The sequence below is a fragment of the Lepisosteus platostomus genome, chromosome 20 (genome assembly GCF_059453375.1).
Source record: "Lepisosteus platostomus isolate fLepPlt1 chromosome 20, fLepPlt1.hap1, whole genome shotgun sequence".
Taxonomy (NCBI): Eukaryota; Metazoa; Chordata; class Actinopteri; order Semionotiformes; family Lepisosteidae; genus Lepisosteus; species Lepisosteus platostomus.
Window position 1 is genome coordinate 6,095,841 of NC_142630.1, and position 23,302 is coordinate 6,119,142.

The 23,302-nt window shown below is 40.3% G+C and overlaps 3 protein-coding genes across 9 annotated transcripts in view; 2 read left to right on the forward strand and 1 right to left on the reverse strand.

The window, feature by feature from the left end:
* Positions 1 to 5,990, forward strand: part of ndrg4 (NDRG family member 4) — a 69,295-nt gene extending 63,305 nt beyond the window's left edge. For all 7 annotated transcript variants that reach the window (XM_088614124.1, XM_088614125.1, XM_088614126.1 and 4 more), the window contains one exon: positions 1,412 to 5,990. In XM_088614124.1, coding sequence (XP_088470250.1) covers positions 1,412 to 1,566 — 155 coding nt within the window. In that variant the 3' untranslated portion in view covers positions 1,567 to 5,990. The remainder of the gene's footprint in view (positions 1 to 1,411) is intronic.
* Positions 5,991 to 9,034: 3,044 nt separating this feature from the next.
* Positions 9,035 to 13,871, forward strand: LOC148644363 (olfactomedin-4-like). The gene is made up of 3 exons (XM_088613476.1): positions 9,035 to 9,049; positions 9,958 to 10,156; positions 12,448 to 13,871. The coding sequence occupies exons 1-3, from the start codon at positions 9,035 to 9,037 to the stop codon at positions 13,173 to 13,175; spliced, it is 942 nt and encodes a 313-aa protein (XP_088469602.1). The 3' UTR covers positions 13,176 to 13,871.
* A 906-nt stretch (positions 13,872 to 14,777) lies between these two features.
* LOC148644364 (olfactomedin-4-like) lies at positions 14,778 to 20,216 on the reverse strand. Its single transcript, XM_088614133.1, has 5 exons — positions 20,098 to 20,216; positions 18,519 to 18,653; positions 17,730 to 17,948; positions 16,859 to 17,015; positions 14,778 to 16,294 (listed from the first exon to the last, which is right to left on the reverse strand). The coding sequence occupies exons 1-5, from the start codon at positions 20,155 to 20,157 to the stop codon at positions 15,468 to 15,470; spliced, it is 1,398 nt and encodes a 465-aa protein (XP_088470259.1). The 5' UTR covers positions 20,158 to 20,216; the 3' UTR covers positions 14,778 to 15,467.
* Between the last annotated feature and the right edge of the window lie 3,086 nt (positions 20,217 to 23,302).

Consider the following 23,302-nt stretch of genomic DNA (forward strand, 5'->3'; position numbering starts at 1 on the left):
TCCAAAAAGCACTAACTCACAAAACCAGACAGAGTCCCTGATATTTATACAGAAATTGAAATTGACAGTAGCAATGTGTTAAATCCTGTAGAAATGAACAGAAACATTGTGTGTAGGCATGACACGCTACTGTATCTTCAGGAAGGGATGTATTATCATTCCTAACTGAACATCCTGAGAAAGCATGTGTAAAAAGCAAAGAGGACCTGTTGGTGGTTCCCTGTGAGGAAGTGAATTGACCTGAAGGGTATTAGAAGAGAGGAGGATTTGCAGAAAGGAAAAAAAGCCAGAGAAATAGATAGCTGAGCTTGAACAACCCAGACATTCACAGATAAGGCATTGTGGCAATAACTGTTGAAGTTACACTCACCCAAAATATTAGAGATCCTCAAAGAATAATGTGCTGGGCTTCTGTATTTCACAAGGATTTGGAATATTCCCAGCCCAATCTCAGTCTCATTCCATTCTTCCAGCACGATCACCTTCACGTGAGGTTGTGTCAAGGGTAATGGAATGCAGGATTCATCTGGATTTTATCAGGAGGTGAACAGGATTGGGATCCTGAGATTGTGTTGGCCATGGAAGGAAAAGGTGCCCCTTAAGGCAGAAGAATTGTAAATCAGTTCCCAATGGCTCAAGCCCAATATACAGTACAGTACGTGTGTGACTGCAGAAAGAAATTCTTCTTACCTTTCTGGAACAACCTCACGTGTTTTAACCTCTATAACAGACAAAGCCAAGAAAGGGGTGGTGCACGTTTTCTTGCTTTTGCACACAAAAATATTTTAAGGTGATCTATAACTGGGAGAGTGTAGAGCAGGTGTCTCCAAACCCTGGTCCTGGAGAGGCCCAATACAGTTATTCTTAAAGGTCACCCTAGATCACCTGTTATTTAAACACTTATTTAGGTTAATTAAGCAAATAAGGTTTCAGTGAAGGGAACTACTGAACTTAAAGGCTGAAGGATACTGTATGTTGATTTTGGTTCCAAATGATCTCTAAATTACTTAGGTGAAACTGTTTAATTGATCATGTTCCATGCCTTTTTAAATGGACGATTGAAGGGCTTCCTACTGTATAACTGGATTGACTTAGGCTCTCTAGGACCAGCATTGGAGACTCCTGCTACAGAGGAACAGTAGGAGGGCAATTTTAAAAGATGGATTTCATCCTATTGTGCATTCTTAGACCTCTGTTGTTTTTAGAAAAAGGTGTTCACTGGGAAAGACCTAATTTGCAACTCTGCATCCGTGTCATCACCCAGTTACACAGATATCCAGAAACAAGTAGAAACAGCAACGACAGAATAGGACCACGACAGCTCCTCTAGCCAATTTCAATTTCTGTTTTCTTGAGTACTTGGTGTCGATGGAAGTGTGGATCAGCCATTGCCTCTTTCCCTCCCGTTTAGTGCCCTCGGCCAGCATGACTCGCCTGGCCCGTTCAAGGACTGCCTCTTTGACCAGCGCCAGCTCCGTGGACGGTTCGCGCGCCCGGCCGTGCACCCACTCCGACAGTAGCGATGGCGTGGGCCAGATCAACCACACCATGGAGGTGTCCTGCTGAAGACACCTGGGAGGCCGGCAGAGAGACAGTAAAAGAGGCCTCAGCAGATGACAGGCACTCTTGTGGGGCCGCCATTTTGGCAAGTCATCCCTCTCTTTCCCATCCACCCCTCCTCTTCTCCCCTCGCTCTGCAAACTCAACACAAAACCTATTCCTTAACTTAAGAACAGTAGCCATTGTTTCTAGCTGGTTTCACGTGATGGTCGTTTGTGTTTCGCAGTGTATCCTCCTGCTTGTCATTACCAGATCCTGTTCTCTGATATGCTGTGTGGGTTAAATTCCTGTGTAATGGTTGTGGGGGGATGGGAACGTTAACTTGACCTTCAGCCTTTTGAAGTATTCTGAATCTTTTTTGAGAAGGTGGTTCCTGTGTCATTCTGCAGCCTTTTCGGTTCTTCCCTCTGGATTTGAACAATGGGAAGGAGAGACTGTGGGCCCAACCCTTGGGATTGCCATGTGGCCCTGCCTACAGCATTCTTCTGGCTCTGTAGTCAACCTCATGTCCATCTTTCTCAAACACAGACTAACCATGGCTCAGCCCCTGGTCCTGGGAAATTCTTCATCCCTGGGGTGAATTCCTTCCAAATAATGAACTCATTCTTTGTGACTAATTCAGTGAAAATCCAGTCATTTTGCATATGAAGAAAGTAATTGAAGCAATCAAAATTCTAAAATGTGTTCCTTTATTGTCATTCTCAAATTTGTAGATATCATGTGGGGTGGAACGAAAAATTCTCAGATGATAATTTGATGATTCAGACCAGCTGAAGCAAAGTATGTGATTGGAAGTATAGTGCAACTGTGAGACACAAGAAGGCCGTGCGATGGGAAAGGTTTTAGGAGACTCACTGATCAACATGACAGTAAATTATATTAGCTAGAGAAAGTTAGATAGCTGCAATTGGTCCAGTGGATCTTCAAAACGTGGGCGGATAGTGGCTTATACTTGCATAGTGTAGGGGAAGGCGTTCGGCCATGAACTCATAATATTCATGAGACATATTGTTCTTTGGAATCACTGACATAACCTTGCAAACCTAAACCAATTTTATGGGAGTCTCTGCTAGCAGACTGGATGATACAACCAAAGCTTTCATGGTATCAGCCAGTGAGAACTAAGCGATCCGAGGCTGGCGGGTCCGAATGGGGGGCGTTTTGGCCAACGATCAGCTTTCTAGAGTCTCTTTAAAATGACAATCACATTTACCATGTACCAAAACTGACTTTGGAGCTGAGGCAGCGCCAGCTTAGACCAGCTACAAAGATTTGCCCCGAGGCAGACACTCACAAGGTTTGATATCAAAGCTTCCGTCCATAACAGGCCCCATGTCCCCACACTGATGTGTTCTTCAGTTTCATAACGTGTACCAAAGGGGAGGTAAAGACGGGGGCTTTTCACTGTGGGGACATAACAGCAGCTGATCGCCTAAAAGAAACAAGCAGACATCTCCTAGTATTCTTATGCATAGACAAAGTTTCCTACAACTTTTCTTCTAGACAAAATAAAAATGAACTGTTCCAATTCAATGGAAATGCTGAATTTTCACAGATCACTTTATAGGCCTCTGAGCAATATTCTATTCAAACTTAACCAAAATTACAATTTGACAGATGTGGCTGGTCATACTGTACGATCTATTTTGTTAGGATTATTCGTTACACAAGGAAAAAGACAAATCAGTCCCAAAGCAGTGAAAGTCTCATGGGGTGTATTGGAATTTATCTTCAAAACAATTACTTTCTCCATACAAGCAAAATTCATTTTGAAAAGGAGAACAAAATGAAAAAATTAATGAGGAGACCCACCTTTTACTACTGGTTATTTTCACCTAAAGTGGAATCATTTCTACCTTTTGGAAGAATACTTTTAAAAAATGCCATGTCTCCATGAGCGCCCAGGAATTTTCCAGGTATCACTGGCTTTTCCTTGTAGCACTTTTTCATGTCAGCTTGAATGTCAAATCCAAGACAGTTATTCTGTAACTGGCAGCAAAGCACAGAGGGGGATTAATGGCTGTCTGTAAGGGGTGGGGCTTGTAGAGCCTGTTGCTCTGAGCTCTGAATGTAGGACACTTCCCCACAAATCACTTGTGCCCCACCTCTCCCAGATACGATTAATTGCCTTATAAGGGCTATCAGATTAGATGCATTTAATTCCCTAACTAGTGTTGGGACCAATGCAGAAAACTAAATGTTGTGATATACAGTGTGTGCTTATAGTCTATAACAGACAGCTCTACTCACTTAAAATCCATCCACCATCCCTATAAATTATTTCAAAGCAAAACCAGATCATTTCCAATTCACTTTAATTTCAGGAGCCAGACAGGGAGTTTCACATACTGTACCTATAGGATGAACACTTTTTAGTGACAGAAACTAGAAACTTTCTGCTTCATTAACCCTTTTAGATATTCAAATTAAATTTTTTCACATGGCCGAACTATACAAGCTTTACTGTTGCCTTGATATACCTGGTCACTAAGACTACGTTTTAGTGCTAAAACATACTGTAAATTGAACAGTAGGATAGAAAATTAAATGGTCCCAAATTTCACATTACATTCATTTTGTTTATACATTTGGATCTTAAATGGAATAGTTTGTTAACAGAATCCAAACATTGAAAACACACATACTGTACCTTTAACGGTAGTGTTCTACTTTTAAAATTTAGCCCTGTCCAAAATCGTTTATTTTGATGGTCTTTGCTCTCTTTGGTAAATGAGGGCTAACGTTAAAAAAACGAGCTGTCCCACGGTCATGTGTCTACAATGAAGTGGGTCCCATCTACTATATTTGAAAAATCTTTTATTCAAGTCATCTGGATAGTCAAAGCCATTTTCTTCCCTCTGTTTCTCTTCTCCTCATGCTTGCTGTGCTGTACAGTGAGCTGAGCATGTAGCCCCCAGGTCTCCTTCCCACATTCTCCAGATCCCTGCTCCGTTTCTGGATGTGTTGCTCCCTCTACTTTTGTTTTTCATTACAAGGTACTCCAACCCCCTGCTGAGCCTAGCCCAGAGATGCGTCGCCATAGGAACACGGTTTCTCCTCCAGGTTTTAATCATTCATTTCTCATGTATGTTTTATTATTTTGAGCAATACGGTTATGCAGTACAGTTGGTCAGAGATGTCACAATTTCTAGGTTTTTTTTAGGCAGCACAACAAGAAAGAGTTTAATCATGTCATTTCCGGGCTAAAAAGGCACAAACTGTAAATGGAATAAGCTTGGGAACAATATGTTTCTTTAGGCAAGGGAAACACAAAAGAGGAAAAGAACAGAGACTATCTCGCTCAGGTATTGGCACTGGGCTGAGTGGTATGAGCTGAATGACTGACAGGAATGTGGCATTGTGGATTAGCGGGAAGAACTATGGCTTTTTTCCTACTTTTACAGTGAGGGCTGAGAGACTAGCGGAGAAGGTCGGTGTAGATGGAACATGGATATCTTGTGATAACGTAAGGCCATTCTGTCAAGATCTCCAGCCACAGAAAGAAACAATAAAGGTGGTGGGTATTTGAGCAGTTTTGGATGACCAAGACATCAGCAAGTTCAGGAAAAGAAATTCAAATCAATGTCACTTTTCATACAATGTGAAATACATGACAAACACTGAGGAAGGAGTTTCAGAAGAGGGAAGAAAATGTTCTAGGTGTCAGTGGGTCACAGCGCATTAAAAGCTAATATTAACAGGTTCTGAAAAAGAAACTGGATTATGACGATAGTGTTTCTTCCTGGCCTGTTCTATCCGAAGGCAGTGAAAACCTAAGGCTGTCTTTCTTTAAGTTTGTGTAGCATGTGGTCTGTAATTCTAAGAAAACTCGCTCCCTCTTTTCATAGCCTGCTTTCAGCCTAGCAGTCTAGCCACTGAGCTTAACCGCAGTCCTATTTTAAGCCTACAGAGTGAAAGCTGAATGTATAGTTAGATATGATGACATCTCTGGTTGAGCTGTGCAACCTGTGTCCATTGTCTCCAGGTGCTGTAAGAACCTTTAAATGTGCTTCCCCCCAGAGATCAAGTGTTGTATTTATTGAGCAATTGCGCTGTAGATACCTGCCATTTTTAGAGCGATAACTGAGGTACATATTCAGTACAAGTTTAAAATTGTGATGAATACAGTATTTCTGATCCTCTTCCTTGATTTCCCTTCTTTTTTTATATTATGACCAGTGTTCTCCTGTGGTTCGGTTGTTCCTGTGGGGTGTTATTAATTATTAATAGTATAATTTAGTTTTTTTGTATTCAGCAATAAGCTGTTCTGTTCTCTTGCCATTTTGTGGGTTTCTCTATGACCTGTAATCAAGCCCACATTACGTAGGTGCCACAGTAAATCGCTTAATTATAATTCTGAAGTATTATATAAATGGTGTCACTGGTGATGTAATAAAATATAGTCAACAATAAAAAGATTTATGTCAACACAGATGTCTCGCTGCTTCTCATTTATCCACAGATTGTGGCCTACATAAAATCACTTTCCTTAGCATCTAGATAATATGGTGATGGTTTTTATGTGCTGGAAAAGTGACAGCATCTATTTTTTCACTTGTCCATCATTGCTTTCCACTATTGTGTTGGATTCTGTGCCTGTTATCTGGCAACAATCTTTGTTAAATGTTGGTGTAAAAATATTGTCAAAAAGAGACAAATAAAGGGCTTAATAGAAAACCCTATATTTGATTTAAATACTTTTATAAAGGATATTTGTTTCACAGACAGTCATTTAATAAGCTTGGCTGGGCTAAGAGGGCTTGCATGAAAAGGAAAAGGATAAAGAAGTTGATCTGCGCAATGTCTTATGTCATCATTGGAGTGCCTCTCATAAAACAAACTGCTTGTTGAAATAGATCTTTAAAAGTGTACCCTGGTATGCATATCTTTGTGGTGATATTCTAACCAACATCTTTGTTCATGGATGAATCAAATTGTTTCTCTTTTTAAAATTTTCGTTGCTAACAAGCATGTCATGTATTGTCATAATGTATGGCTAAACACAGACATACAGAAAATTTGCTGGGGCCAAAGCAGGCTGAAAACATGCAGATATGTGTATATTTAAGGTGTGAAAGATCTTAGATGATCTGATCTGAGGAATTAAGAGGCGAGTGTTGTGAATCTTATTCAAAGTTTGGAGGTGCTGTAACGTCATGGGTAGTGCCTGCCACTGTGGGCATGAACAGGTCTGTCCATCGATCCAGCCACACCTCTCACAACCTGCTGGGAACGTTTTCTACATTTCCATGTGCTCGCCTCCGAGAGATCCTTGCGGATTCCCTTGGTCATCGAGAGTCCCAGTCCTGTTGGTCTTGTAGGTCACCATGGTTAAAGATTTATAACATCCGCAAACAATTCATGTTGAATTAAGAGAACTCTTTAGATTAAAAGAAGTCCTAAAAGATCTCGAAGGTCATCAGTTTTATGAATCAGTTCTTTAACTGATCACAAAGGAATTAATCCATATCTTCAGCAGACCTCCACATCCAGTGGATTGGAGCTCTCCAGGACCAGGATTAGATATCTGTACTCTAGAGGAGGTGACCCTGCTTTTAGGATCATTTAGGTTGCAGTTTTCACTGTTAAATCTAAGAATTGTTTTCTGACATGAACCTTATATTGAAATATATTATTTTATAAGTACAGACACAGTCAACACTCCTGACTGTGATACCTGCTCCTTGGTGAGAGTTGCTAGCTCCTCTGTCAATGTCCTCCAGTGTCTGCCAGGGGAAGGCTTTGCCCAGGTTCTTCAGCTCACAGAAGCAGGATGCAGGAGAAGGAGTCACCACCTCTGTGAGCAGGTCCTCCTCTTCCCTCTGACTCTGGTGAGGGGTGAAGAGAAATATGGTTTACCAAGAAAAAAACCTTTAAATGTGTAATATATCAATGGTATTAATGAATGCAACAACAGAAATCCATTGCTTTGTCCACAGCAACTTTCATAGAGCACCCAGAGTTTATACAATGAAGGTAGGCTACATTAAGTGCAAAAAGTGCAGTATAAACAAATATAAGTATTGATTTCAAAAAAGGTCCGAAACTATTAAGTGCCGGTGGATGAGAGAAGTATCAGATTGGAGATATTTGGAGACAGAATGCTAGAAAGGGTCGCAGCTGATTCTGGAGCTGGAACTGGGTTTGACCCTGCAGAGGGAGGGGAGGAGGACGAGCAGAAGAGCTCAGGAGGAGGCTACAGACCTGTGTTCTGACAGACCGACTCCACAACCCTGCTCCCGGCCTACAAAATACAGCTGCAGGCAGCCATTAACACCACTGAAAATAACCGTCGCCTCAGGCATTGATCCTGAATGGGGGTTCTTTAATGAGATGTTAATAAAGGTTTGGGGAATTTTTTTAAAACTGATGAAAAATATAACATTTTCAACTATTATTTGAAGTGCTTTCAATGTTTCTACCATAATTTAATTGGACTTAATACACATAAGACTTAATACACACAAGAGGCTCTTCACTAAAAATGTCAGAATAACTGAGCTAATTATTAACTTAATTTGCAACAAAACTGAGGATACATATAGAGTTTTGTACCATGCCTCAGTTAGACAACACACTTCAGCCAGGTAAGTTCTCCTCATTACAGAAGGAAAGCAGCTCATTCTGGGGTGATGTGTTATGCAGACTTGCTGGAGGGACCTAATTTTTTTCAATCTCAGTAAAAGAACAGGTTTGAGTGATACAGTCCCATGTGAAGTTCAAAGGAAACAAACAAGGTTGATGCTAATAGTTAATTCAAGTCATATTCAGTGAACACAAAACCTTAGCAAGAAAACTGCTCAAAAACTGATTTCACTCCAATAGCTGAAAACATTATAAAGAGAATTATCAGTGCATGGAGTAGGATTACTATGATGTGTTGTTAAGACAATGGTGCTCAGATCTAAAACTACTGTACATTTAAAACTACAGTACATGTATAAAATGACACTCATTTTCCAAACTGTCAAATAAATAAATAATAAAGGTTCTTTATGACTTCCATACCACCACTTAAAACACACGAATGAATAGAAATTGTCAGTACTACACGATCTCAGTAGTTATTGCTTAACACGGCTTATAGCAATATATAGTGTATTAAAAGATATGACATCAGTTACAATTTCAATAACAAGCTTTTAAGAATACAGATTTTAAGAATACAGAACTAATAAATGCCTTTTAAGACAAAGCTAAAATAGAACTTTTCCATTCCAATAAATGGACTTGGTCTTTGTGTCTGCTGTTGAACTGGGTCTGATTCAAAAAGTTTCCTCCATTTCACATGACTAAATGACTGCAGCTGCCTACTGATCACACTCATCTGCCAGCAAAGTGTTTTGGGTGGAAGACAAAATCTATTCTTTTCTGGTCCCTTTTCACTTTATTTTGGGGTACAATTCCTTTATCATGACATCCCTCTGTCCAGGTGTGCTGTTTGAGCATGGTCCTAAGGCAGGGGACTCTAATCATGGTCACGGGGCAGGTGTGTCTGTGTGTTCCAGGTCTCTTAATTGCACCAGAACCTGAAAAACTTGGAGGTGGTGTTAAATTTGTCCAGTTAAGCTAGTTATCATTTGAATTAGGTCATTAAGAGCCCATCTGGACAGAACATGTTAATAGGTTTACATTATTAATGTATTATTATGCTATAGTACATAAGTACAATAAGTAGTTCAGGTGGGTAGCTGCGTCAGCATGCGTAGGCTGCAAAGGAACAAGTAATAGGTTTATTCCATGTTGAAAAAAAGGGAGAAAGAAAACACAACATTTCAGCCATGGAGCCTTCTTCAGGTGTGAGAAAGACCTTGTGCCTCTTGCTTGCTGGGATAGGCTCCAGCTCCCCCATGATCCCGAATTGGATAAAGCATTTAGAAAATGGATGGATGGAAGGACTTTAGCAGAGTAATATACTGTAATCAGAGGGAGATTTGTTGTTGTCAGTTCTATACCTAACCAATGTTTCATAACAATCTCCACATATATTTTTATTTGAAGAGCTATTTGCTTCATTACTCTTGTAGTAGTAGTTTCAGTTCTCCATTTATTGCTGCACTGCTGAGAAATAACTTTATGTCTCCAAGTTTCAGCAAACTCAGCTCTAAAGAGATTAGGGCTTTTGTGTTGGTCAAAACCCACAGAATTATGAAATAATTTAATGCACTGTGGTTTTCCTCAGTGTTGTGTCTTATCATTAACCATAATATGCCTCTTTGAAACTATTTTTATACTGTATATCATTATCATATTTTTTTCTGTCTTAAATACATATTCTGTATTTTGTGTTGTCAAATTTGATTTGTTTTCAAAAAGCCAAGAAATACCACTAGTCTGTGTACGATGTGAATAGTCACGATAAAATGTACTTATTGTACTTGTCTTCCCTGATTCTAGCTGAAGTCCGTCAGGGAAAAGGTCCAAAACCTACAGAACTTCGACAAATTCAACCTGTTGGTCATGAGGAAGCAGCTCTGCAGTCTGAAGAACTGCCTGGAGTCCTGCAGGACCCTGGACAGCAACCACCAAAGTGAATGGACAGCCTCAGGGCACATGGTCACCCACACTACAGGACAGGGCAGCCTCAGGGCACATGGTCACCCACACTAAGGGACAGGGCAGCCTCAGGGCGTATGGTCACCCACACTAAGGGACAGGGCAGCCACAGGGCACATGGTCACCCACACTAAGGGACAGGGCAGCCTCAGGGCACATGGTCACCCACACTAAGGGACAGGGCAGCCTCAGGGCACATGGTCACCCAAACTACAGGCAGGGCAACCATGTGATGGGCACAGTGAAGGAAAGAATCTCCTTGAATGTGTGGCTAAAACTGACCAGGCATTGTAAGACAGCAGTGAGAAAAGCCTCCAGGTACAGTACAAAAGCTAGATGTTACAGTTACATGTGTTCCATCAGCAGACTCTCAGATAACACATTCTCAGGTTTATAAAGACATACAATATGCAGCCAACAGTCTAGTCCCAGGGATCTGACTTGGATCTGACTCAGATTATTCATAACAGAATAAAATCCCATGTGTATAAATTATAAGACATTTGCATTATTCCTATTTCTAGACTGTTGTTATGACCCCAAGTGTCTAGGGGTAAAGGGGTGTAACATTTAGGATCATTTTTGGAAGCAGGTGGGTTCTGGTGAGGGACTAGGAAGCGTGATATTAAGGGGTTGGTGCAAAAATTGATAATTGTAAGGTGAATAAGTGACTGGTATGAAATAAGACAATAACACATAGGGTAAGGGAACTAGAGTGGTGCCAAAGAAAAGAAAATAACAAACAAAAATGGAGCTGGCTAGGAAAGTGAGGGAAAGCTAACCTGACTACAAAAGAAAACCCAAAACACACAGTCTTCGGTATCTTCAACACCCTGCCTAACCTCCACTGACTACCCAAAACTATACACAAAGGTTGAACATATAACACGTTAGGGCAAGGTAATGGCGAAAGAAGGATAATCACAAACAAAGGAAAGTACAAAGAGGCAAAAAGAACCAACAAAACAACAAAGCTGAAGCTAAACGAAAACACACATACACAAAGCAAAACAACAAACCAAAAAAGCCGAGGCAATAACCAAAAGCGAAATGAAGCAAAGCAAAACCAAGGCCGAGCGGGACCGAAGTCAAACGAAAGGCTCCTTCCTTCTGAAAACCTCCATGTTATATACTGAATAAGATGCACTCTGATTGGCTGAGAAGCTGATTGATGATGACATCATACTGAAACAGTGGTGAAATGGTGGGCCAATGGGGGAGGGAGAACAGTCAAGGTCAGCAGTGTCAACAACAAAACACACATAGACCACACTGGGACATAACAACTGTAATGGTGTTTCCTATCAATTTACCATCCATAGCTGTTGCCATAGTAAGTAGAATTTAAGAATCCTATCTGAATTCAGATGAAACTACTAGCAAGATTTAAATTATCCATTAATCCATTATAGAAAAAATATGTCACAGGTTTCAATTATAAAAATGAGGGTAGCAATAGTAAGGTAACAATATTAATAGTTCTGTGATTTTATTAAAGTGGTATATGAACAGGTGAAATGTCCAGTATTTAAGTGCTATTGTGAACATTTGCATTCTTCAGTTGTGACATGTTCTCAAGCATTGTAGCAGGATATAAAAGCTAATATGAAAACAAATGTATACAGCAATTGAATACATAATGTACTAAATGTTAGTTTACACTGACACCAAGTGGCCGGAAATCAGCAAAAACTAAACCAACTTCCAAAGGTGTAATGACTCTCTGTAATTCATTGGGAAGTTTCTTAGGAAATGTAAGTATAGTGCAATTGAATTCTTACATAATGATTTTTTCTAGCCAGGACTATGGGTTCTATTCATAAGGGAGAATGTATTGAATTTCACGCTGTCTTTGTGGTGGGCAGTTTTGAAATGGCTGCTGTTAACCCTGATTGGAGGGTAGTTGAAAATGATGTGCTGACATTACATCCTCAATTAAAGAGAAGATTGCAAATTCAAAAAGGGAAAAATAAGCAAAATGGCTCTAACAAACAATTTGGTAAGGCAGTGAAGTGACTGAATCTGAGGTTAAAAACAGACTTCATCCTGCATGATGTTTAGAAAACAGATTTTTCTTCAGTTTGCCTTTTGGAGGTAAAGAGGAAATGACAGGCCATTTCCAACATTGTGACTTATATGGAATAAATCTTTGCCATAATGTCAATGTCATTTGCACCTTGCTTTCAAATAGTGGATTCTGAAAATCATCTTTCATTCTCTCACTTGTTTTCAGTGTGATCAAATTCTGATTTTGGTACATTGTAGGTCAATGCACCAAAGACCTGCCGTCCAATATTAGCTCCCCTGTGGTTATACACCTCAGCCCTTAAGGAACATCATGCCCCTTCACCTCCTGGGGCAAAGAAATCAAAAATGGAAAAATCTCCAAGGAGATCTACTGGATTCAGCGGCTGGTTAGCAGTGACAAGTATGGAAATGTTCTGCGTACTTATGCTTCCTACTCAGACTTTATTTTGTCTAAGAACCATGAAGACTTCACTGTGACCTCTTCCCACTCCTCAACCAACGCCATCCAAGGTCCTGGTTCTGTCTTGTATGATGAGGCTTTCTATTACAGCTGCTACAAGACGGCCAGTCTTTGCAAATATGACCTGAAGACCAAGACCATCCTTCATGCTACCTTGCCTGGAGCTGGCTTTAACGACAAGTTCCCCTACTGCTACTACAGCTGCTATGATTCCACAGATATAGACTTCACAGCGTATGAAAAAGGATTGTGGGTAATCTATGCCACAGAGGAGAATTATGGGAACATGGTGGTGAGCAAACTCAACACCTCCAGCCTGGTCCAGACCTGGAGGACCAGGCTGTTCAAGAAGTCGGTGACCAACACCTTCATGGTGTGTGGAGTGCTCTACACCACCCACTACGTCAACACCTACCGAGAGGAGGTTTTCTATGCCTTCGACACAGAAACAGGCCATGAAACCAATGTCTTGAGCCTGCCATTTGAGAAGATCTCTGATCATATCCAAAGTCTCCACTACAACGCCACAGAGCAGTCTTTGTCCTGTTTAATACAGGAAGCAAGACTGTAGTATGAGTATGATAGTGTGTTTTCAACACTGTTTTAAAGTACTGTGTGCTGTAAGGAAATCTACAGAACCAACAAAATAAAAAAGAACATCTTTTTTATATAGAAAGCCATTTCTTTTTCAGGCCTATGTACACTTTAACATAGGCCTCTACACTTTACCTCTCAGAGGGCCTGGAAGATCCATTTACCAACCTGCAATGTGGTAGTGAAATTAAATAGATTCACTTCATCAAACGATTTTAAATGTTTCTCTTCACCAAAATAACTCTTCCCTAAACACAAAGTCAAATGTTCTAAACAGAATTCCACTTCTGTACAATGTAAAACAAAAACAGATTACTGCTTTGCCACACCTTCATTTACAATACTTCTAACATGTTTTAAATGAAAACATCTTTGAATAGTTAACCCAGGGAAGGAGTTTGTTGGCCATCTATTTTTTCTTTAGCCAACTGGGAAATTCAAATTATGGCACTGTTGATGGATTCAAAGAGCCACACAATTTCAGGAACAAGGCTACAAAGAGTAGGGGCTTCACCACATTTTTGGCCCATTACATACACCATTTCATTTTGTAATTGAAAACCTATCTGTTCCTGATCTTATCCCAGAAGAAAGGCAGGTGTGATCAGACATTTTCTCACAACCTATAAAAATATTTTGTTACTGCAAACACACTGGCTAGTTTCAAAATAAAGAAAAGTAGAGCACTTACCTTTGTCAGGCTATTTGTGTTTTCCATTGTAGTAGTAGTAGGACAGGAAAAGTTTGTTTTGTTTGGTATTTGCAGATTGCAGTTGCAGACAGTACACTCACCTATGCTATAAGCTAAAACCACACTCAGGGTCAGGATCAAACATTGTCCAGGAAGAAGTAAATGGACAGCTGTTGCTCTTTTTCTACAGTGCCCACTTGTGGTCTGGAGGGAATACACCAATGTCTAAGCATCTACACAGACCGTAAATCATTATACATGTGGAAACATTTGTTTAGGAAACTTTTAAATACAAAAATATCTTTGTGAGCACCTGTGTTGGAAAGTTAGCCATTCTTTATATTTTATTTTACTAATACGTATTCAGGATTACATCCTGGGTGGGACACCAGTCCATCACATCATAGGCCAATTCAGAGAGACTAATTACCTGCACCAGTATTTCTTTGCAGGGTAGGAGGAAACCAGAGCATTTACATGAACACAAAGAAGACACGCAAACTCCATATACATGGTGCCCCAGCTCAGAACTGAACTCTACCCAAGAGCTACAGTATAGGGCAGCACTAGCTGCTACAGTACCATCCCGTTCCCAGTAATAAGCAGCGTGATAAAATTATTTTATGAATGAGCTACAATACCAGGAACAAAATAAAGATGGAATGAAACACAAAAAGAAACAGATCCACTCTAGATCAGGAGAGGGAAGCCTTGAGGCTAGTCATCGTTTAGAGAGACCCATCAGTGGTTGACGATGGCTCTCCGGGTCTTCAGCTGACCTCTTCTGGTCCTGCTAAAGCAGCAGAAGAGAAATGGACAAGCTTCGATTGTGGACATTATTGCTTTTGTAACACCCCTTTGTTGTGAAGCATGAAAGGAACACCAACATTTGCGGTACAAATTTATTGAGCAGCTGCTACACATATCAAAATCTCCACACATCTGGTTTACATGCAAGCAAGGCAGGATTAGTTCTTGTTCTGTACCTTGTTCTGTACAGGTGTGATTGATCTGGCGATCTAAAACCCCAAAAGTGAGTTCCACACCCAAGTATAACCATGTACTGTACAGAACAAGGTTTTTGTAGAACCTACATCTTTTCTATTAATTTAAATGATAAAATTGCATGACTGCATGATTTTCTGAAAGTGCCAGCTGATCATCAGTGGCCAGTTATCATAGAGCAGGCGTAAACTGCAGTGCAACTAAATCATTTACTAAACTTCCCAGTCTTATCTTTGCTCCCTGTGTGCATATATAGGATTACTAAAGAAAATCAAGATTATAAAGCCTGAAAGCCACCCTTCTGAAACCAGACTGTACCATCAACTGCAAATGCTCCTTACCTATCTATACTTAAGCACAGAAGGTCCATAGAGCATTTTTAAACTAGTTTGTATTTTCTTTACCATAAGTAATGTTTCAGTCACATCTACGCACCGTAGGAAGGTCATCTGAGGGGAAAAAAGTAAGTTATATTTTGGAGCAAATTTTGTTTGTTTGTTTGTTGTGCCCTTCTGTTGAGTCTGGTTTGAAAGTGTGGCCACAAGCTGGAGAAGAATGGGCATCCAAATCTGTTCACCCAAACACGGTCTGGTAGGTGACAATATAGGCATCATTATAGGCGTAGAGGTTGCGGTCCCGTGGGTTGTAGTTCAGAGAGTAGATGTAGGCAGAAGGCTTCCTGAAGCGAATGCTGAGGTTGCCTCTTTCAATGCCCGTGACAGTATCGAAGGAGTAGAAGATCTCTTCATAGTTGTTGTTGACGAGGCGGGTGGCATACAGCACGCCACAGGCGACGAAGGCATTGGTGACGGCTTTCTTGACCAGAGAGGTGCGCCAGGTTTCCAGAATGTCCAGGGTGCTGGTGGCGTTGAGCCGGCTGAGAACAACATTACCAAAGTTTTCCTCAGAGGCGTAGATCACCCAGAGCCCCGACTCGTCGGTAGACAGGTCGATGTCCGTGCAGCTGTAGCAGGCGGTGAGATGGCAGTAGGGAAACTTGCCATTGGCTCCTGCCCCTGGAAGGGCCCTGGTAGTGATCGTTTTGGTCTCCATGTCAAAGCGGCAGACGTTAGGGGAGTAGTAGCAATTGTAGTAATAGGCGTTGTTATACATGACAGAGCCAGGGCCCATTATGGAGTTGGTGGTAGTAACGGAGGAAGTAACAGTGACATCACCTGCATACTGGGCCACGATCTGGGCACTGCGACTTGTGTAAGTGCGAACGAAGCTGCCATAGCAGCTGCTGCTGGACAGCACCACCAGCCAGTACCAGCTTTCCTTGCCAGGGGCTGGTTTGGGGTCCTTACCCCAGGCGCCATAGGGATAGGAGCTGTCATATTCTGTAAGCATACTGCTGGTGGGTCCTGTCACGTTCAGCAGACGGCCAAAGGGGCAGTTTCCTAGGAGAAGGGAAAATGAGAAACAGTAGTAGGGGGGTTAGACTAAATTTCTGGAGGATCTGTGGTCTTCTGGGTTATTTTCTAACTCGAGCAGTCAAACAAATAACGTAATTTTTTTCTTAGATATAGCTGGGATTTATCATAAGATATTTTACAGTCGATTACTCAAATAACTTCACTTCACTGTTACCTCTGAAACTAGACGTTTTTGAATTATGCACTTACAGTAATTACAGTACATACAGTAATTAGACCAACTATATGACCAAGTGGAACAGAAACCAGAAGACTCTTGACCCTCCAGAAATAGAGTTATACTGTACAACCACGTTATACCATAATTACCTATCCAACCATACTGTAGTGAACCAGTTATACAACCTTCCTCACCCATATGTCTCAGGATCCATTGCCTAATGATATCTTCCTGACTGTGCCTTCATTGACACATCCATGAACCATTACTTCTTTTTACACCACTTCTCTTCCCTACAAACCAGAACACCAAAGACCTAAGCTATGTTACCTGAGGATGGTGTGCACCTTCTTCTGTGCATCTCTCACCTGGTGCAGGGTCCTTATGTGGAGCAGGAGTCATCCTCAGATCAGTTTCACAAACTGACAGGTGTCTCTTCAGCCTTTTGTTCTCCTGCTCTTTTTTTACCACCTGCATCCTATCAAAGTCAGCCAGCTTCCCCAGCTCTGTCCTCAGATTCCTCAGCTGAATAAGGGAAAATACCTGGTCAGGTCTACAAGCTTACATCAGTTCACTGAAGAAAAAGGAGACAGTTGACCAGCATTTCATCTCAGAACAATGACCTTAATGACTTGAAGCAGTTGCCTTCTAATGTACTTATTTGCTAAAAAATCTATTTGCTGTTGGGCCAGCACCTGACTGCAAATGGAAACTGTACATGGTTGTATGAGTTTGATTTGTGGCAGTGACTGCAATTACAGATTGTTACCAGTTGTTACCTGTGAAGTCAGTGTGTTAGCTGTGGAGTCAGTGTGTTACCTGTGGAGTCAGTGCCTTACATGTGGAGTCAGCGTGTTACCTGTGGAGTCAGTGTGTTACCTGTGGAATCAGTATGTTACCTGTGGAGTCAGTGTGTTACCTGTGGAGTCAGTGGCTTACCTGTGGAGTCAGTGTGTTACCTGTGGAGTCAGTGTGTTACCTGTGGAATCAGTATGTTACCTGTGGAGTCAGTGTGTTACCTGTGGAGTCAGTGGCTTACCTGTGGAGTCAGTGTGTTACCTGTGGAATCAGTATGTTACCTGTGGAGTCAGTGTGTTACCTGTGAAGTCAGTGGCTTACCTGTGGAGTCAGTGTGTTACCTGTGGAGTCAGTGTGTTACCTGTGGAATCAGTATGTTACCTGTGGAGTCAGTGTGTTACCTGTGGAGTCAGTGTGTTACCTGTGGAGCCCATGTCCTACCTGTGGACCTAGGTTGACAGTGAGGGCCTGATGGTTCCGGGTGGTGCTGTTGAGCCTGATGAGGAGGTCACTGATCTCGTTCAGCTCGATCTCAATGATCCTCAGGGAGATGATGCCGTACATCCCCTCATCGTTCGCCTCCTCCAGGTCCTTCACGTCCTTCTCCAGGTCCAGCAGCCGGTAGTGCAGGCTGTCCAGCAGGGTCTCCACTTCGGTCAGCTGAAGGAGAAATAGACAAGCCTCAACTGTGAACACTGGAAAGACTCTAAATGACTAGTTGAGAAAGGTCCAGCCTAGAGATCCTTGAATCAATAAGCTACTTATTTCCAAACAAACCAGAAGGGCCACATGGCCTCCTCTGGCATTGTATTTTATAACCTTAGTTATATTGTTTTTTACACAAGTAACTCATAGTTCTATAGTTCAAAAGAGGGGAAACTAAGATCAGATCAGATGAGCTCAAGGGAAAATACAAAAGGTTCTATAGCATCTCACTTTTATACACACTGATTTTTGGAATGATCAAATAAAAATACTGTCTTTTGGGGTCTTAAACTTGTACAGTAATTGAGAATTCTTACAATCAGAGAACTTGTTGAAGACGAACCTCATGCAGTAAAAAAGCTTTATCTTTAAATGGTCCAGTTATGGAGCAGCCATTTCTGTGCCTGCAGCTTTAAACATAAGGCCTAATCTTATGTGAGACACGTGCCTGACTGTGAGAGAACATCAGACTTAGAGGGTCTAGGGGAGGAAAGTCATCACAGCCGGACGCCCAGCTCATGTTACCTGCTCCTCTGTGGCACTGCGAGTGCAGGCAGTGGAGGTTTGGAGGATTTCCTCGAGCTTGTCTGAGGGGAAAGCCTGACCCAGGTTCTGCAGCTCGCAGAAGCATGCTTTTGAGACCTGGGCTGAAACCCAAGACTAGAGGGAAAGACCATAGATTCAGGTTCACACTCAGGACAATTAGCTTTCATGATTAGATAAAAACACACATACAGTAAGAGGAAGTTACTGTTAATCACAGTTCTTTTCTGCTTTGATGATGATCACATGATAGGACAGTTTTCAGTGCATTTTGATGAAGTAGGGATAGTGTATTATTGGAAAGAGAGAATTTTTGTTTCTCCAGGAAAATTTCAGATGGACGTGCTTTTAATTGGATCCTTAAACAGACAGAAATGACCCTGTGCTAAGGCAGGTATTGGTGCTTTATTGTCAAATCTACAGTAGTAAAGATACAGTTCCACGGTGATCAGTTAAATTTGCTTCTTTTAACCCATTGAGGTGTAAGGTCAAGACTTTATGCCAGAGTTTTATTTTGAGATGCTTAAAATCATAAAGAAAAATAATAAAACCCTTTTTTAATACAAATGGCTGTTTAAGCTTGTACCAGTTTCTAAAGTGGATCCCCAAGAAATAATAACATTTAACTATGGGGCTAATAAGTGGTCTTCTCCATTTACCTACAGTAATAAAGCTTACTCCTTGCTGATTAAGCCTGGTACAGCTACTGTATCTTTTAGTACCAAACAAAACACTTGTTTGATCAAAAGAACCACATCAGCATGACTGTCTGTTGCTGAAGTGATTGTGTCGGAGTGCTGTGTCCATCATGGGTTATCAGTCTCCAGAGTACTGAGTTCATGTCCTTCTTCGAGTTCAGATAAACAAAGCAACCTGTTGCATTCTGGGGATAAAGAGTGTTCTGCACTAACAGGTGGGAGGAACTGAGTTACAGTTTATGCAAAGTAAGGTTCGTCTTAAGAACTGAAATGAACTGTCTTTTATCAACACGACAAGGTCACACATTAAAATGAAGACGCTTCCATTGCATCACATATTAATGTTGTGAGTGAAATATACTGTACACATATTACAGAAAGTACTAACAGTAATACAGTTAATAAGAATTTGTGTATAGTCAGCGAGAATTTTATAAATGACCTCAATGTGAAAACTGTTTCACCACTAAACCTTCCGAATAACTTGTTTTGTGAATTAGTAATGGTGTACATCTGAATGGTGTCCTGTGTTTCATCAAACCATCAAACCCGAAAAGGGATTTCTCATTATAAACAATTTTATTGTATATTGAGAGCAAAATTCCTAAAGATACCTAAATACTGAAAATGTCTGGTAGAGGATTTACAAAACTAACCAGTTTTTAGGAACTGAAAACTATTAATAAAACAGGGAGTCTAAACCAGCAAATATTTAAATGTGAATGCTCAATTCGCTGCAAAGCTGAGAAACACTGTCAAACTTTTTGTAACCAGGACAGTGCAGATGTCAAACTGCCTGAATTCTGCAGTGAGATCTAATTGTACACAATCTGTACCTTCTTTCTGACGGCCTGTCTCCTTACCTTGAGAAGGCTGCAGAGGACAACTGCAGTCACAGCTGAGAAGATGAATGATGGCTTCATTGCTCAGGCGCTGAAAGTCTGGCAAAAGAGTGCTGGCTCAGGCCACACCAGCCGAGTCAAGTACTTTCTCCTTCAGCACGTGACTGGGCGGAGGCACACAGTCCAGAACAGTTCATTTTTCAACAGCTTCAGATTTTTGGACATGACAGTAGTGTGGCTCTTTTCACTGTGCTTACTGTAAATACCTAATAAGTTACTGTAGTTCTAAATCACAAAAAAACATTTCTCCATATTGAAAAAGGGTGAAGAACTTTCAGCATAAATGTAGAAAGGAGAACCATCTTTTAGAATCTTATTTTGCCATATGCAAGAGAAAATACTATACAGTAAATCTGTTTGTGAAGATGCTCTGCGTACACATTTAAACAAAAACCTAGACCGATCCACAATGAAAACTCAACAATCTGAGCTTTACATGAATAATTCATTGGGCAGATACGTGATGTTATTTACATTTCAAATAATAGGCAGATATTTTTGTTCTGTGGGATTACAAAATACTGAGGTCCTTACACAATTGTCAGTTATCAAATTTTGAACATCAACATGCTGGTTTTCTAGGGCTGGGTATACAAAAGGAATATGTGTTTTGACGTAAGTAACAATATTTGAAATTAATGAAATGTCACTGTGCACAAAGTACTGTATATGGATGCCACCAATTCAGAAACAGCACTGATAAAATGTATTTCCTTCATGAGAATTTATTTCTATTAAAAAGTGTTCCTTTTTAATAGAGAACAGTGACAATAGTGACCTGGATTTATTGCACACTTTCTCTAAAAAAATGGCATTGCTTTTTTATTTCTCACTGTACATTAAAAATCCTGAATAAATGAAAAAAAAACCCTGAAACTGCTAATGAGCAGGATAGAGATGATTAAAAAAGGAACTGATGACTTTGCATCACAAAAGTGCCAGAGGCCATGTTTTTAACAAACCAAACATGTATTATTGCTTACCTCACCACATGCTCCTAAACACTTATCGTTTTGAACTTGGTTAGTGTTTGTTTTGGTACAATAATGCTGAGTGGACTCATGGAAGGGTTGGAGTGTTAGTTCATTTTAGTTCAGTGCCATTTACCTGGCAATAACTGTTTTTATGTTAAAGTACTACATGTCTAAGACAACTTTCAGAATTAATTGAGACAAGAGTTCACAGACTTAAAGGACACAAGTGGAAACTATGAAGAAGTGCATTTAAGACTGCACACAGGAAGCCCTACAAGATTCTAAATGTCAAATCTACAATGGAATACACACACAGTCATGATGTTGAGGCCAATAGCAATACTTTCAAGAAATGGTTGGATAAAATGCTCAGATCAATTTGCTTCCAATAACCAAATAGGTTCAATGGAATTCTAGATGCTGATACAGCATAAATTTAAATGAATGTGGGCTCAGCTGGATTGAAAATAAAACACCTCAGAGCCTAGGCTTGGGGACCTATGATCTAAATAAAGGAAATAATTCACCCTGTTAGGCATTGCAGATTGGTTATGCCACAGATATGGAGGGAGTCACTCAGTGTGCTTAATACCACAGTACAGAAAGCAGGATAAGTTCTGGCTTGATGGCATGGTCTTATAGCAGAAGAAATCAAAGCCGTAATGCAATGCATTTATCAATGCCAAATAATGACTGAAGAGCAAACTCCTGTTGTGAGGAAAACACTGTCACTGCATTATGTACTGTAGCTAATTGCTTTTTCTCAGTGGTTAACTAGCTCTTTGTTCCTAAGAGGAAGACACTACTCCACATTCTCAAGCCCAAATGACCAAGCAGATGACACCCGGAAAGCAAAGCTTTTTAGATCTATGTTATATCTCTACATACAGATTGAATACCATACATTTTGAAAAGTATAATGTTTCACTTCAAAATCATTTTTTAAATACCTCATAATTTGCCAATAATTTATCCTCCTGTACAGAAAGACGTGCATACTGTGCACATTGTGGATCTAGTGAGCAGGGAGTGCTCCAGCTGTGAGCCATACTACAGCAATTAATTCTGGTCTTTATTTGGCCCTGTCTTGCACAGAAGCTACAGCTCTATCCCAATGGATTAGCATAGCACTGAAACTGGAAAATAAAATCAAAAGGAACCACTGAACAAAAACAACTCATATACCAAGTAAATTCAATATTTACATCATCTCTTCTTTTATTTCACATATTCACTACTTTTTCTTCACATGCAGTTTCATCAGTCTGTCACATTAACATATTGCCTTTGCTCCTTACTTTGTAGATGTTTTTCATTCATTACTCATTACAACACTGCATGAGAATAACAAAGTTTTTTAAGTTTTAATCAGAACTTCAACAAATCACTTGCACTTGTAACAATAATGAGCAAAATAGATTCCTAAAATATCCTGGACAGGTTTTCTTGTTTAAATAATTGTCATCAAAGAAAATACGTTTTGTTGTTCAATTGCTTTAATTGTTTTGTTTTTTTAATGATGGAGTAAATCAAGTCTATTGAAAGTTGTGGATTAGATTGCAGATTCAGCACCTGTGGTTTAGTTTTTAAATCACTCTGTATTACTTGCACTGTTTTTAACAGTTTGCTGATTATCTGGAATGTAGATCACCATTGCTAAACTCACCTTCTAAGTAAATGACTATATTTTGTAAATAATATTTGAATACAGTACTTCACTGAATTCATTGAAAAGGTTGAATTTACTTGTAAACAGTAAAATATAGATCACAATTGTGAGAATGTTCCATTGTGATGTATGAAATCAGTAAATGTGGAGCTACAGTATTATTGTAAATACTTAGTTTTAACAGTTATTCTTTACTGTAATTCATGTGATATGATACCCAAGGTGATATCCTAACTGGCTCTGGTTAATATTGCTGAAAAGGTGGTAAAATTGTTGTTTCTGCAAAACAATCCGGTCAAGGAACTGATGAACGGTTAGGCGTGCTGTGCTCAACATTTCCACAAAAGTAAAAATGATTATTCTGATTATTCAGTGTGTAAAAATAAAAGCAGGAGGCTATTGTGCAAGACCACGAAAACAAGCACAGTGTTACGACAGGATCTTCAGCCCCCATCGGCGAGATGGGTCTTCTAGCTTGTAACCTTTCCAAACTTCAGGCTGTTTAAATCCTACATCTTGTTTT